At 36.5% G+C, this 17659-nt stretch overlaps 1 protein-coding gene across 8 annotated transcripts in view; it reads right to left on the bottom strand.

Annotated features, from left to right (window-relative positions):
• Positions 1 to 17659, bottom strand: part of GULP1 (GULP PTB domain containing engulfment adaptor 1) — a 151353-nt gene that overhangs the window by 31158 nt on the left and 102536 nt on the right. For all 8 annotated transcript variants that reach the window (XM_065669881.1, XM_065669875.1, XM_065669874.1 and 5 more), the window contains 3 exons: positions 13792 to 13863; positions 3394 to 3492; positions 526 to 663 (listed from right to left, as the gene is read on the bottom strand). In XM_065669881.1, coding sequence (XP_065525953.1) covers positions 526 to 663; positions 3394 to 3492; positions 13792 to 13863 — 309 coding nt within the window. The remainder of the gene's footprint in view (positions 1 to 525; positions 664 to 3393; positions 3493 to 13791; positions 13864 to 17659) is intronic.

Here is a 17659-nt window from a genome sequence, read left to right as displayed (position 1 = left end):
TTTGGTGCTGACTCCGCTGTTTTTATTTGTTAATTACTTTCTGCTAGAGTAAACACATGACCCTGTTTCAGCTGGACACCATTTTCTTTATTGCCTGTCCTACTTTTTTTCCTGCTATTGCACATTTTTGAACAGTTGCCCTGTTCTATCTCAGAAGAGCCTGTGAGGGTATCTCAGCCACAGGATTGCAGCAATCTCTGCAAAACAGCTGTGCAAACATTTTAAGCTTGGAGGGATGAAGCCTGTTCCTTGAGAGCACTGCAGATGCTTGGCCTAGGATATTGAGCTGGGTAGTAAGAACTGTCCCAGAAAACCACCTTTGATCAATTAAAAAAAAGGCTCTCCTTTAAATAAATGCATCTAAATTAACAAGACATTATAATGGTATGAAAGATTATATCAAAGTTACCCCAATCAAAGGGCAGGCTATCTGCCTTTATTAACCATTCCCGTTTTATTTCAAAGCAGAGCAATCAAAGTCTGTAACAGTCACACAAATTCTCTTAAAGCATCTTGAATACTTACACACTTTTCACTGTCAAATACATAGCAAAGATGCTTATTTGATTCTGAGTCTTTGCATATGAAAGTAAATATTCTCTTGTCAGTTTTATCATCAGCACAAAATGATATCCTATGGAGCTGACAGTTGTGCTGGACTTCCTGAAAATAAAAAACCAAAAATTTGTTTTCAAGAAATTACTATACTTGCTCAGGATAAAGACGCAGAAAGTAAATCTCTGGATTTCCTGATGTACTTAAGAGCAGGCAAACTGCAGTGGCATTTTGAATGGCTCTCACTGTACATGAAAGTGCCCAAGAATGGACCTAGAGTATAACAGAAGTTAGCAGACTCATCTCCTAACAAATGTTCCCATTTTTACTCAACGTAAGCAGGAAGTTTTTATTTGGACAGCATTTATCTGGAAGTATTTACTTGGCAGTAAGTTCTGTTCTAGAAAATTTTACAGTTGATCTGTGTCTCTGTGCAATTAATTTTAGGGACTGATTATATAAAATACTCTGTTCTTTTTCCAGGTGCGCACCATCTTTAGATTTCATCATCTCCCAGAGTTTGTTAAAATGGTTTCACTGAAATAAGTGCTTACCTTTCTATCTTTAATATAGAAATAAAATTACTTTTGTTATCCAAATACAGGAACATAGAGAAATAAATTAGACATCTAAATAACTGCTTACTTAAGGTGCAACACAAACAGCTTTTAAACATTATTATTTGCATATTTTAAATACTATATTTCACTTTCCATTAAAAAGCATGTTCCTACTACTTAAAAAGTTGTGGTGGCAATGCTTCTCTGCTGAGAGAGCTTGACAAGACTGAAATAAACTATCTCAACTACTTTTTTCGTTGTTTTTCTTCAACAAGTCTCTTCTTGGTATTTTATTTTATTTGGCTTATTACATGGGAAAGCAGCATTTGTTTTAAAGGAAAATATGCAGTTTAGATGTTAACTATAATCTATTAAAAAAAAAAAAAAAAGAAGAAAGTTTCTGTGCAGCACTTGGGTTCCCAGATTGCTATAAACTCATAAACAAGGGCACGCCCTCTCTGCATGCAACCATTTAGCAAGAAGATGTACCATACAGACAATCTTTTCCCCTTGCATTCTTGTTCTCAGTCTTTACAGCCATTCTTCTGTGCATCCTATTTCTCCCATGTCCCCAGATCTATCTCAGATTTAACTTCTTTCTCTTTAACAGTAGCTCTTTAAGTTACATACAACCACATATGCTTGTTCTGTCTCTTTTACATTTATAGATCCACGTATCTACTTTATTTCATTTAAGGACAGAACCACTTTTCCACAATCCTCCTTTTTTGACTGCCAGGTATAAAATCAAGTCCTGATACATGAGCAAGCCATCTGTTCCTAACACAATTAACAGTCATCGCATAAACCATAATAGTCATCGCATAAACCAGTATTCCTCTGTAATAATATTGACCTGTTTCAAAAACACATAGAAAAAATTACTGTAATCAGCGATTACAACATGGAATTTGAATCATTTCCTAAAGCATCTATAAATAGTGCAAAAACAATTGTAGCTTTAAGAAATAAAGTGGGGAAAATAAAAAGACTACTCATACTTAATTACTATTTGAGTTGTAATAACAACATTGCTAAGAGATATGAATGTTCTTGCTCCCCCGGGAACTTCCATCCCACAGCTTTATGTTAATCTCCACAGGAAGAGTTAGGAAGACTAACATATTTTGGCACTTAAAACTGTTATTTTAAAATAGTTTTTTGGGTTCACTACCCCCTTCTGTCTTGTGACATTGGGAAGATGCAAAACTTGCAATTAGTTGACATGGATATTTGCTGCCTAACTGTTGAAACTGTGGTTGTATCAAGAATCTGAACTGAAAATGGATTACAACTATATATATATATATAGCCTTGAAAATGGATTACAACTATATATATATATAGCCTTGAACTAAATTTCCTTTACCTTTTCTCAAAATATCACTGTCTGAATGGCAGCAATTACTCCACAATGAAGAAGCCGTAGCAAATAGTTTATGCAAATCCAACATTCACCATATGTGTAAAAGATACAAGAGCATTCAGATGTTAAGAATTGCTGACTATTGAATAAATACTTTTTAGCTTGATTATATTTATCTCATTATTCCTCTTTGATTCTGTAAGGAAGATCTTTTGTTTACTATGTAACCCCTTCCAAAATACTGGACCAAACAAAGAAGCAGAAAACCCATCAATGGGATGACTTAATGGACAGAACTGCTGAAAAGGTGGGAATTGTCATGCTGTGCCAGATGAAAACTGAAGTTTACCATGAAGTTTATATAGATATAGGTAACACACTTGAGAAATGTACACATTCTAGGGAGGGTAGATGCAACTTAAAAATAATAATTAAAAGCAAGAAACAAAGGGGAAAAATGAGCATGTTAAGGAAAGAGAGGTGCGATTTCAAGGCAGTGGTATGAAGAATGAGTCACTGAAAACAAACTGTCTCCTCATTCACCATCTGGAAAGGTGTTTATCATATGCGATGTTAGCATGTATTTACCACAGTATTTCCATCACCCTCAGAGTTTAAAAGTTCTGATGCGAAAGGACTAAAAAAAATTACATGGCACATTAGCTACAGTCTGTATTTTGGAATACCATGTAACTGGGATATCACCCATGTCTTGTAGTAAGAAATGGTATTTTAGAAGAATTTTCCATAGAATCATAGTACGGTTAGGGTTGGAAAGGACCTCATCTAATCCCAACCCACAATCGGTTTCATTATAATACTTCTTAAAAACGTAAAACAATAAAAACATTAAAAACCTTTAAAACAGTATTTAATTACTAGTTTAACACAATAAACATAGAAGTCTCTCACCTTTGTTTTTGGATCTAGAATTTTTACACCATAGATTGAGATTTGTAATTCAACTTTAGGTGTCTTCTGGCCTTCAGATTTCTTGATATGTCTTGCAAACTATAAGATGAAAAACAGAACAGCAATCACATTAATACTGTTTTCTTTATGTTGGGATTTATTTTAATTTTAATTACTTCTCATTTCTTCTTAACTCCTTCCACCTGATATTGTTTCTTCCTTCCTTCAGAAAGCTCTTACAAACAACATCAACCATTCCCAAAGTCATAGGCACAGAACAGCATTTCTGACTGCACACTAACAAATATTCCTGTAATTCAGGAAAAAAAAAATAATTAAAATTACTTAGCTGATTCTCTTGAAACTTTAATCTGCTGTTTATGCACTTAATTTAAGCTTTTGCTTGAGACTTCTAGAACAGGAGAAACATTAACACCTTCAGACAGTTTGCCAACTGCGTGGTTGTTGAGCAGTGAAACTTTTGTGCTTTCCACATCCCACTGTTTCTACAGTCACTTCTGTACACATGCATACAGGGTACTTCCCATATGGAACTTCCCATATTCTCTAAGGAAATCGGTTCTTGTAAACAGGTGAAAGCGCTGCAGCTGTCAACACCTAAGAAATATTTGATTTCTTCTACCATATTCTCAGGATTTATTTCGTAACAGTTCACTACACAGCTAGACACATGACTGGGTCAGCTTATGTGTTCTAGTCAATGCATTTTCCATCCTTTTATATCTCCTTTTCTAGCAGCTTGAGCTGACCTGTCTTTCTCTTGGGAACAGTGCAACTAAAGTAAGCAGAATACCTAACATTTGCTACTGCATAACAGTTAAGTGTCATGAATTTGGGGAACTTTCTTACCAGAGATACAGAATCCTTCTGTATTTTGCTCTGTTACCAGCCTTTTTCTTTGAAAGTCTTTGACAGCCTAGAATGCTATTTTTAAAAGCATGAATAAGGATGATGGCTCACTGATGGCCAGAGGAGTTCGGGTCTCTGCTTCACAGCTATATGTTTGAACACACCATCCTCAAACTTGCTCCTACTCAAGTGTAATTGAGCGCATAATTCACTATCAGCACAAGTTAAATATATAAAGAGCCAGTGAATACAATGACTTTTAGTAGCATAAAGAGTCTAGGACATCAGCAAGGGTGCTCACCTATCTTAAAGACAGAACACCAAATTAGCTGATTGTGATTATCAAGTATTGAACTGCAGCCAACTGATACCTCCCCCACAAATGCCTAAACCCCTCATTTTAATTGATTATTCAAGTGATAACTGAGGGTTTGGGGTTTTCCTCTGTCATTATTTCTATGCCAATATAGTACTTGGGAAGTCTTTCCATGAACTCAGTTGCTTTACAGAATATGACTGACTCCATCATTTCATTATTTCCATTATTTCATCATTATTTCACTTGGCTTGTAGGCAGCTCCATTCATGGCAAATTATTAAGTGGTTTTACAAACCACCATAAAGCATGTAATTAACCTGCTTTTCCCTTCCTCTCAATTTTACTCCTCATTTTGAAAGCACACTTCTTGAAAATTTTAGTAATTAAACATTAATTTATAATTAATCCCATTAACTTCATATAGTAACATAACCTATCTAGACAGTTTACTACTGATTAATGTATCATATGAGCTGATACAGTATCACAGGCTTCACAAGTTAGTTAAAACAGAAACCAAACAAACCAACCCAAACAAAGCAGTCCACTTAAACCACTCTATGCCATTCTCAAAACCAACTTAAATCTAAATACCCCTATTACATTTAAACAGCTAGAATGCTACAGTCATTAGCCAGACATGACAACTCACTAGTGAAAAAACAACCAGTCAAAAGTTGAGCTAATCTAACATAACTTCTATTTTTTCTAATGTGTTTCTAACGTAACTTCTAGTTTTGCCTCACTTCAGTATCATATGAATACAGCTCTTGCATCCTCTTCCTTTCCTAATTATCTTGAAGAACATTTCTCACATATTCAGAGTATACTTTTAATACAGTTTAATGGCTATCCTGATTCCTTTCTTTTAATTGAGGAGGGTCATCTTATAAGCATCTTTTTATTAAAAAAAAAATAAAAAATTATAGAAAATAAAATTTAAAAAAATTTATCACTTGTTTACAGGCATTTTGGCCAACAATTTCTCTTCACCTTCTAAGACAATTCAAATTTGCTACATGAAAAACATAATTTTTCTTCAATAAAAATTACTAATTAAAAATCCTTCAAAATATGACTTAAATATTATACCAGTGATTTAACCTGTTTTATTCTTAACTCTCCACTTTAAAAAATAGGAAAATAATAGGCCAATCAGTGTTTCACTAGCACAGATTTTTTTTTTTCCAAGATGAATATAAACTAAAATTGTCTCTCGGATAATTTTCATATGTTTTCTCAATACCCCCACTCTGCCAACTTTCCTTTCTGATTTGTAATTTTATTATGTCCTTTTATTGGATAAAACTTTGAGGATTTATATAGTCCTTTCTCGTAGTACAACAGGCATCTGTGCTTGGCTCACTTTGCTATGCATTAAATGGAATGACCACAAAAACCACAGATCACCTGGACAGTTTGGGCATCTCAATTTCCAATGTACTTTACAGTGTGCAGAAACATGACTATACAACAGATAACCCTGCGGCAATTGCAGTTTGAAACAGCCTTGTAAGCTGAATGAACCCTGGCTTTTTTACAGTGCCCCTTTAAAACCAGAAGCTCACAAATATTTCTGTGCAGTAACAAAGAGGAGGCATAAGTAATATAGATTTTACAGTGTGGAGACCTCAGAGCAGCCTTCCAGTATCTGAAGGGGGCCTATAGGAATGCTGGGGAGGGACTCTTCATCAGGGACTGTAGTGACAGGACAAGGGGTAATGGGTTAAAACTTAAACAGGGGAAGTTTAGATTAGATATAAGGAGGAAGTTCTTTCCTGTTAGGGTGGTGAGGCACTGGAATGGGTTGCCCAGGGAGGTTGTGAGTGCTCCATCCCTGGCAGTGTTCAAGGCCAGGCTGGACAAAGCCTTGGGTGTGATGGTTTAGTGTGAGGTGTCCCTGCCCATGGCAGGGGGGTTGGAACTAGATGATCTTGAGGTCCTTTCCAACCCTAACTATTCTATGATTCTATGATTCCATGTTTGGAATGATTGATTTTCCAACTGTAATCATCTTCTCAGAGTCCCCAACAGCTTCATGAGAACTTTTAAAAGTAAGTAGGTCTGAATAAATTGCATGAGTTTTAGAACAGCTGGCCAAAGCTTGCTCCAAGTAGCCAAGAAGTCTTACAACTGAGGAAGTTCCAGAATATATTCCTGTGCCAATACTAAAAAAAAGAGTAAACAAAATGGCCCTATCACATCTCCTTTCTCAAAAGGCATAAATCCAGTTCAAGAACTGGAGAATTCAAGTGAGATGTAATTAATGATGATCACTATGGGTTTTATTTGTCAAAATAGGCAAAGCATTTGTCTGAGTTTTGAACACTGTTATATTTGGGAAATGAAGCAATACAAAGAAAGTATTAGTTAACTTAGTTACATTAGCCTCCAGATGCAGTCATAAACAGGAAATTGTCACTGGGAAGATATATTTTTAATGTATTCCAGCAGGGTTTATTTCTTAAGCATGACATTACTGAACAATGACCAGGAGGAAAATAATTACAGATAAAATCTACAGGCAGAAAAAAATAGAGGAAAAAGGAGCAGAAAAGTAACTCATGAACTGAAATCTAAACCATTACAGAGGAAGCTTGCAGATCATGAAGGCTGATGGAGGGGCAAATAACAGAGAGAATACCTTAGCAGCCAGACCACCACAAATTGCCTGTATTGCAAACAAACCACCTCTGTTGCAATACAAATTTTGCAAATCATACATATATGAACAAACTTGTTTTCTTGGAAAACTACCCTGTCAAGATGAAAATTAAAAAAGTCTTGATGTCATGGTAGGCTTTCTGCTAACTGTGGACCTTTTCACGAAACTACAGTTGGGAAGATTAATGCAATCCTTGGATATTTCAAAACCATCCTTAAGAAGATAACAATGGCTGCACTGCATTGGCTGCTTGTGAGAATTGACTCAAACTTTGTGTTCTGAGGTTTTTAAATGCAGAAGGATGTTGACAAATTGGAGAAAAACTAGAGGATATTTACAAAGTGTTAGCAGAGGACTGGAAGCCCACTTTATAAGAAACTCCGTCAAATCAAAACCAAGCTAAGGGAGAAAGAAAAACACAGAAGAATCTCTTCAACAGAGGTATCTAGAGAGACAAATAAACTTTTTAATCAAAGGTTTACTAGGACACAGTGGCTGAAAAGTACACCTAGATAGATTTAGAAAATCGGGTGCAGTTACTTTCTTTATGCTTTTCCTGCCCACTCCCTGTTCTGTGTAATAACACATAACATAGAGATATTGATCAGTAATTTCTTTTGTATCTGCCTTTCTCATGAGAATACCAAGTTCAGCTACCTCCCAGACTTGTGCAGGGTATAAACAGCAAATCCTAAACTTAGTCAGGTATCAGCCAATTTGCTTCCTTTTTCTTCTATTTTTTCTAGTACTTCTACCTAAACAGAGTGTGAGGGACCTCTGGACAGAGGACATTTACATGCATTTTCTTCCCCTTTCAGCACACATTTGAAACAAAGTAATATTTGTAGCTTACACAGTAACAAGATTATTTAAGAGGGTAAAAATCTGTAGCCACCCATTGGCATCAATATGGACAACGATATAAAATTATAATGAATCACAACATGGCCTGGGAAGAGATATGATGTGCCAAATTCTTAAGCAGTTAGTTTATACATATATTGCTCTCAGGCAAGACACTCAGATTTGTCCCAATAATAATGTGAGCAGCTCTGTGGGTGGGCTAGTTTTTATTTAATTAACATTGTATTTCTCTTGAATATTTTAGGGAAAGCAACAAATACAAATAAAACTATTTGCTATTGGTTAGTTTATTTATTTTTTTCTAATAATAAAAGAAAAAATTTCCATATTCCCTTTTACTACAGTAGCAGGGAAAATTGCATACTTAAAAGACTCTTACTAAAATTGTATTTGAAATGCTTGTGCATTAAGTCTTTGCAAAGCACAATCAGAGGATTAATCAACAAAAATAACATGAAGAAAAAAGATATCACACTTTAAAAACAGCCAATGGCTTTAGTTAAAGAAATAAAGGCTAAACAAATTATAATAAAATCTATTTAAGAGATGCCAAGCTAAACTATTTGTTTCTATCTTATATTTACACCTCACTGCACAATTCAAGAGTTTACAAAAAAACCTTGAAACATCAAAAGCAGATTTTTCTGTGATTTGGGTGCTAATCTTCAGCCCAGGGAACAGTTTCAATGACACATTTTACACAGGCTTCCAGGGAGACGACAGACATTGCACTTCACATGGACACCTTAAAGACGTCTGTTTGAGGGCAACACAGTTGTCTAAACTGAAACACAGCTTTATACCTGGCTTTGACAAGATACTTTCCCTCTTTTCTCATAACTATATTCATTATAAAAACAACAAAAGGCCCTATTTCTTTTGCTGTGACTATGTGTCACCTTTTTGGTCACATTATGGTCTAAACCTTCATGCACATTTTATGTCGGTATAATCAAATTATGACTTCCGGAAAATAGCTGGCAAAAGAGAAGGATGAAGAGGCCACAGATATGCAAACCTGAATCTCTCATCTGGGTAGGGAGAAAGCCATCTCAGAAATCCATTTCTGTGGAACATGCTGTATTTTATTTTCCAAAGACGTCTGGTGGGTTTGTTTGGGGTTTTGTTTGGGGTTGTTTTTTTTTTTTGAGGTTGTTTTTTTTTTTTGTTTTGTTTTGTTTTGTTTTCTTGGTTTTTTGTTTTTTTTTTTTTGGGGGGGGTGTTTGTTGTTTTGTTTGGTCGTGCGGGATATTGGGGATTTCTTGCAGGTTTTGGTGGTTTCTTTTTTATGGTTGGGTGGTTTTGTTTGTGGTTTGTTGGACGGGCCTTTGGTTTTGGTTGCTTTTTTTGAGAGGGAGGATCAACAGGTATTCTCTTCAACTCTTCTCATTTGATGTGCTTTGGTCTTCAGGCTGTCCCTGTCTGGTCCTAGACCACACATTCTGCTTTCTCCAGCACTTCAAAACGAACAGCCATGGCTGTAAGGCTTGTCTGGAAATGTCTACAAGATTTTCTGTACTCCACCTTCCTCTGTCCTTTCAACAAGAAGTGAAACCCAGCTTTGACACAAAAGGCAGCTCAGAATAATATCCATTATGGACCATTATAGCCACAGAATAACATCCAATGATGGCCTATTAAGGGCAGCAGCAGGACAGCAGCAGGACAGCATCACAGCCTGCATGGAGGTGCACTCTTCAATTTCTGTATCCTTATCCAAGGGGCTGAATAAGAATATTTCAAGTGGCTTCACAGTGATTAACTCTATTTACATTATCTTTAGTTATCTTTATTTACAGAAAAGAAAAGGGGAGAAAAGGAGACTGATACCCCAAAATTTAGGTGAGTGGGTGGCTTCATGGTACTTGGTTACTGGCTTGGTTTAAACCACAACATCCCTAACACTCCTTCACACTAGCTTATTAGTGTGCGTTTTCTTACATGCTGCCCTTTGCATCTGTTATGCTGATCTTTTCACCTCTTTTTGCTCCTGGCAACCCCTCGAGTACTTTTTCAGAAGGACCAAATTAATTCCTACATTCTGATTTAGCAGTTACATCCTTCATTAATCAAGGAAAGTAAACATTCCGCTTTGTAAAGTGTGATTTGACAACATACGCACATGTGAATATTGTAGGCATGTTCTGATAGTTCTGATACACCTTAACAACATTTTCCTTAGTTTTCATTTCACTCTATAAATTAGTCAGAGTAGAAAAAAACTGCTTGTAATGAATTATGAGAACAGTTGACCTTATCTTAAAAATAAAAATAAACATGTTAAAACATATGTGTCCAACTGTCTTCTTTCTCCTGCAGCACAGCTCCAAGAAATTTGAAAACAGGAGGGGAAATCCTAACTGGAAAAAAACACTGGATAACTCTCTAGAAAAATTAAATATAGATGTCCAAAATATCCCTCTATATTTGAATTGCAACTGAACCAGCAAAACTGTCAAGTGTTGAGAAAACGAAGTAGTAGTATTTCAGATAGAACAAGTATATTGAAGCATCAGGAAAAATTTCCTCCAAATTATTGTATTTTACTGTAGAACATCAGCTCCACCTGCTGGTAAAAGTAAGTCCACGGGATGGATAAAAAGTTCAAAGATGCTACAGTTTTTTGCACAAACCTACGTTTAGCAAAAGAGTCTCTGTGCTGTTAAGAAGTTAAGAGCTTTCGATTTAAAAGAAGTGAAGAGTCACGTATCAAATGTCTCTTCTGACAGAGTTTGATGACATGATGGCTTAAGAAAAATAGTTTACAGTGACAGTATTTCATGGTCTATAAGCATTGTAAGCACATGACTTCAAAAGGTTATTTGTGCAATGCACGCCCCTCATAAAATAGCTCTAAATATAAAGAAAGTCAGCTGCTTTTCTGCTAGCTATTAATTTTCATTAAAAAAATTATGATTAACAACACTGTGATTCAAACCAAATCCATTTAAAAAACCCAAAACAATATAGCATCACAAGCTACACATCTCAAAAACTTCTACTCCAAAAACCACTATATATGTTTTCTTTCAATATAAGACATTAGTTTTCAAGCTGTTTTCACTGGTTTCAAATTTTTAGTTCACATTTTCTGAAAAAAAGCCACAGATATGTGGTTCACAGTAAAACCCAGTACCTCTAGGCTTCTCTTCAAAAAATTCAGATGTGCAACATAAGTCAATGTTGAAAAGCGTTTTCAATTAATTGAGGATTGTTTCAAACATAAAACCTCTTTATTGCTTTCTGAATTCTGTTCCAAGATTTTCCAAGTCCTTCAAAAAATTGCCTTTAATTACTTTGTGAGTTTTCCAATGAACCTGTGATTATATAAGATCCCATGTAATATTTGAAATCTAAGCTCCAAACTTCTAAGCTTGATGAATCACAGAATCACAGAATCACAGAATCCCAAGGGTTGGAAGGGACCTAAAAAGATCATCTAGTCCAACCCCCCTGCAAGAGCAGGGTAACCTACAGTACATCACACAGGAACTTGTCCAGGCGGGCCTTGAATATCTCCAGTGTAGGAGACTCCACAACCCCCCTGGGCAACCTGTTCCAGTACTCTGTCACTCTTACAGTAAAGAAGTTCTTCCTGATGTTAACGTGGAACTTCCTATGCTCCAGTTTACACCCATTGCCCCTTGTCCTATCACTGGATATCACTGAAAAAAGCCTAGCTCCATCATCCTGACACCTACCCTTTACATATTTGTAAACATTGATGAGGTCACCTCTCAGTCTCCTCTTTTGCAAGCTAAAGAGACCCAGCTCCCTCAGCCTCTCCTCATAAGGGAGATGTTCCACTCCCTTAATCATCTTTGTGGCTCTGCGCTGGACTCCTTCAAGCAATTCCCTGTCCTTCTTGAACAGAGGGGCCCAGAACTGGACGCAATATTCCAGATGCGGCCTCACCAAGGCTGAGTAGAGGGGGAGGAGAACCTCTCTTGACCTACTAACCACTCCCTTTCTAATGCACCCTAAGATGCCATTTGCCTTCTTGGCCGCAAGAGCACATTGCTGGCTCATGGTCATCCTCCTATCCACCAGGACCCCCAGGTCCCTTTCCCCTTCGCTACTTTCCAGCAGGTCAACCCCCAACCTGTACTGGTACATGGGGTTGTTCTTCCCCAGATGCAAGACTCTACACTTGCCCTTGTTAAATTTCATCAAAGTAGTGTAATTCTGTCATCAACAATTCAGACACGTATCTCTCCAAGGAGGCTTATTTAGGGAACACGTAAAAAGTTAGAAGAGGTATCTGCATACTTCAATGGCACAACAAGTATATACCCAAAATTTCTACTTTTATGTTTTAGTGCTAGGCTGGCAACTGTTGTTCGCATGTCCCATCCCCTTCCCTAAGATAGATAAGCTACAATAGTTCTGCCTCTTCCTATATTTAACAGAACAGTCACTTAAAATATTTTTTTGGACTTGCTTTCAAAGCAAACTATTTGAAGGTACCAAATCATAAAACCCAACCCACCAAAATCCTCCAGTGATCAGTGAGAGCTCAGGTTAGCCTGAAGTCTCCCCAGTTAGATAGAGACACTTAGCTGCTGCTTTACTTGGGAGGAGTGTGATAAAACATCATCAAAATAGAATCAAAACTTCTCCATAGCAGGATATTATCTTGACAGATTTCTGCACGGAATTTACTTTGCTCAGGGTAATAGAACTGTATAAACACAAAATACCTAAACAACAGGCTTCCCTCCAGTATCAGCCATAAACTGTATGAGATTCACACAAAACCATACGTTTCCACTGATAGCATGCTGCAATTGTAAAAAAAAGGGTCATACTTACATTAGCCTAAAACACTTGAAAACAACTAGGCAATAACGTCTCTGATGAACTGCAGAAAGGTAAATCTTTTTGGCATAAAATGGTCTAAGAACTGACTAAACAAATCTCAAGGCAGCTGTACTACGTTGGTAGAGCAAAAATAATGGCAAAGAACTTCTGTTTCAATACCTGAGCAAAAGTACCAACCAATCTTGTAAAGATGGCTTTTTTTAAGGCAAACTTCAGTCCTAAAAGTTGAGCTGTGAATAGTGTTTCATGACTTCTTTCTTCCTTTATTATAATAATAACACAGAATCAAACTTTTGTGCCACTTTATGGCATGGTCTAACATTCTTACTCCTGTTCTCTGCCATGAACAGCTTACCGTAAGTGGGAGGGTACTCTATGTTTTGCAGCCAGAGGCAACTCACCGAAGTGGGGCTCATAGAAAGCAACACATAGCCCAGAGAAATGCAGGCCAGGCATTACCGATGTCATTAGGAAGAGTTCATTTTCTCAAATTCTCTGGCAAACTGTTTGGAGTGCCATCATGAGAGGTACTCAATAGCCACAAAGTGAGGATGGCAGCTAAAATAAATTGTTGCTACCTAAGTTTGTATTGATGAAGACCTAAATTTTCCAGAGAAGAAGCATTATGCATTAAAGGATATAAACTTTGTATTACAAATAGTTGCATAATTTAGAACTAAATATTTGTACAGAAGAACACCAAATAATACAGACATAAGTACCTACACACTGATGAAGAGATTAGTAAAAGCAACTGCTTCTAGAACCAATGCATATACCTAAAACCACGAGGTGTCTTATATCTGAAAACAGGCGAAGAATACATTACATTTATATCTTATTAAAAATTCCTTCTTACCTTTAATTTTCTAACAGCATCTCTTACAACTTCAGTGCCTTTGGGCTGCTCCACTTCTGTACTGCCAAGAAACTGAGAAGATTATAATTTGTGAGTAATAAATTATGCCTTGAAAGGCCTAATTAACTCAAGTAATCTTAATTTCCAAATAATATTTTGGGAAGACAACTGTTTCAATACTTGATGAATAACAAATATTCATATAGCTATTTCTAATCAAGAGAATAACAAGAATTAAATTCTAATTAGGCAAATACAAGAATTATCAAAAGCAGCTTTTAAAATACATTTTATCTTGATCCTCTGCAAGTCTGTAAATTAGAGGTTGTTAAGTACCTTTTCCCACTAGGAAATTATAATTTCAGTAATATAATCTCTTTTAGAGAACAGTGAAATGATGCAAAAAAACCCCTACGTAAGATACTTCTGATGAATCAACATGAGCCAACGGTTTGGACTGTTACTAAAACTTTCATACAGTGATGCAAAATGAATTAAGAAGGCCTGAGTTTGCTCTCCAAGCTGCTTGGTAAAATTATTTCATAGATTTAAAGGACTTGGGTTCCAATCTTACATAAAACCAAGGCTCATGCTCAAAGAATTTCTACTAAAGGCCAAATCTTTACCAAGCAAGGTCTTAATGAAAACAAAATATACATCTGTTATTATAGAAAGCACAATACTTCAAAAGGACTTTACAATTTATTTGCACGCTGAAATGCCTTTACATTCTTCTGTACTGTTTTGCTTGCCTTCTGTTGAACTGTTATAAAAAGTATAATAATTCTGCCCAAAATGCATCTATGTAATAATTATTTTGAATTGCCTGATTTGCATATTGAGGTACAGTTAAGTCACACCATGTACTTGCACATGCTAAAATAATGTTATCAAGAAACAACAATCACCTTTTTTTGTGTCTAAAGAACATAATTTTCTGTGTAGCACGACACACAGAGGTATGTATAATTTTTAAGACTTAGCAGTTTCAAAAGGAACTTAAATTTGCCAAGCTACAGATAATTTTCATCATAGTAACTCTGAAGTTTAAAATTTTATTAAAACTTCAAAACATGTTTCCTGTAGTCAATGTCCTCAAGCTTTACACCTGCAAAGAAAACAATAATTAAGTCTCATTAGGTATGGGCTACTGACTCTGAAATATGATGTGCCATCTTGAATACAACAGTGTGTAAATCAAAAGACCATGGACATCTGCTTTTTATATTCTCTGTAACAGTTCTCCATCTAAGAGACCAAGGTTTTGTAGTAACGAAGCAGAAACCTCAATTATTGATTTCATAGAATCATAGAATCACAGAATAGTTAGGGTTGGAAAGGACCTCAAGATCATCTAGTTCCAACCCCCCTGCCATGAGCAGGGACATCTCACATTAAACTATGTCAGCCAAGGCTCTGTCCAACCTGGCCTTGAACACCGCCAGGGACTGAGCATTCACAACTTCCTTGGGCAGCCCATTCCAGTGCCTCACCACCATAACAGTAAAGAATTTCCTCCTTATATCCAATCTAAACTTCCCCTGTTTAAGTTTGAACTCATTACTCCTTGTCCTGTCACTACAGTCCCTGACAAAGAATCCCTCCCCAGCATCCCTATAGGCCCCCTTCAGATACTGGAAGGCTGCTATGAGGCCTCCACGCAGCCTTCTCTTCTTCAGGCTGAACAGCCCCAAGTTTCTCAGCCTCTCTTCTCATGGGAGTTGTTCCAGTCCCCTGATCTTCCTCGTGGCCCTTCTCTGTGCTTGTTCCAACAGTTCCATGTCCTTTTTATGTTGAGGACACCAGAACTGTACACAGTACTCCAAGTGAGGTCTCACAATGTCTCTCACCTAACATCTCCAATGACTTTAAATAGAGGGTGTGTTCTTCCTTGGGAAAGTGACACTTGCACACAGAAAAAGAAGAATAATTCTTGGACATATGGATACTACATGTGACAGAGACAGAAAGGGCAATGAAAAAAAGTAGCCACAAGTTTAAATGGAAAAGAAAGTAGATGTCAGATGATGATCTAAGAGGAATGCTGATAATACTAGATATCTGTACACAAGATACTTATACACCACACACCAGAAGCGGCAGAGGTAGAACTGCTGTATAGTTTGTGAGCAGGCCAGGGCACACTATATACAGTACAGGAATCCTTCATAACCACAGAAACTAAGAGCTGCGACTGCGGACAAGGCTCAAGGAGCAGAGAGCACAAGTCACTGCTGCCCATAGTGAAGCAGAAGACAGCCGAGCTACTAACTTGCATTATTGCCTTAGAAAATGTAAGCACCACATTGAGCTTTTGCCAAAGCTGCGGAATCTGTAAATATCACTAAATTTTTAAGAAATGTTCCCAAATCCATTTCTGGTCATGGAGGAGAGGGAGAAGTAAGACATCTTAACTAGAAAGATAAATTGCTGAAAGCACAGGTTTAAATGATTGACAGTACCTGAAGAAACATATTAACTGGGTTTGCTCAACAAGTTATACAAGAAATAAACAACCAAGATCTGAGATACGTGGAAACATCACAGAATTATATTATAGCATCACAACAAGCATTGTATCATTATCTATGGAACATAACCAACCAGAATTCCAACAGTCATACGCAATAAGCTGTCTTCTAGATGAGTATCTGTTTTGACATTAAGCATCACTATTGAAATTCTCATTGCTCTTGACAGTTTTGAACTGGATGTGGAGTTAGAGCTTACACATAATAAACTGTTCAGCATAGGAAAATGTAGTCAGATGCATTTAATACAGAATTATGAAGAATATTTGCAGCTTAAGTGTTAACATCAATCAAACTGTGTCATGGGTTACGTCGCTTGTATCTAATATCTATTTGCATCTCTGTTAACTGCAGTTGTTTGGTGGTGGTTTTTTGTTTTTTGTTTGGTTTTTTTTTTTTTTTTTGTTAGTTTCTTTTTTTTTTTATTTGGGTAAGCTAAAATTTTAGTTATTAGCTGCTTACAGATTTCATCCCCAACTTTCATAAGCTTTTTCATTTTAATCTTTTTTTTTCCCCTTTGTTAAGAGAGTAATAAAGAGAAAAGCAGTGGTAAAGAGCAAATATTCTGAATATTTGTATTAATTAGACTGATGTAATTAGGAGGGAAATATTAACAGAACTTCAAATCAAGACAAGTTATTTTCTAATTACAACAGAACGATGACTATGTAATATAGGTTTAACAGACACCTAATACATTAACTGAAGGCTTTTTAACAGCTTGCTTTTTCTGTTCTGTTCCTTTTCTGTGTGATTTGTCCTATCCTCATATTTTGCTTAATATTAGGTACCAATTACTATGGCATTACTCGTAATAGTTAAGCTAAGCAAACACGTATGTATTTGCTAAGCTGAGACTTCAGAAGACAAATTCCTCTGTGTTTATATAATCCCTAACACAATGGATTGCACTGTCACCTCCAGGATTTCCAAAGTAACTAACAACTAATTCACCATCCTCATGAAATGGGGAGATGGCCATGTCATTATCCTCTTTACAGCAGATTTTTCTCAACAGACCTTACAAAAACACAGAGAACAAATATTTGTTATATCAGGAGTTCAGTACAGCTGTGGCATGAATGGTATAAATATTCATCATGAAAGAGTTTCTGCAACAGCAACTGCAAAGCAAAATTGGTAAATATTAGATTTCCTTTTTTCAAGATCAGGCTCATTTAGAAAGCAATGCTGATGCAGAATTCTAGATGGGAACTTGAAAAGTCAGTGACTGCTCTGACCACCTCCAGGTTCCCTTCTGCAGCTATGAACCTTCTGCAGACCTGGCTGTTGAGCAGAGCCAAGCTAAGACTACTCCTACACATAGCTGCAGAAGA

Source organism: Lathamus discolor, chromosome 3 (genome assembly GCF_037157495.1).
Source record: "Lathamus discolor isolate bLatDis1 chromosome 3, bLatDis1.hap1, whole genome shotgun sequence".
Lineage (NCBI taxonomy): Eukaryota > Metazoa > Chordata > Aves > Psittaciformes > Psittacidae > Lathamus > Lathamus discolor.
Note: the sequence above shows the minus strand (reverse complement) of the source record. Positions and strands in the feature narration are given on the sequence as shown.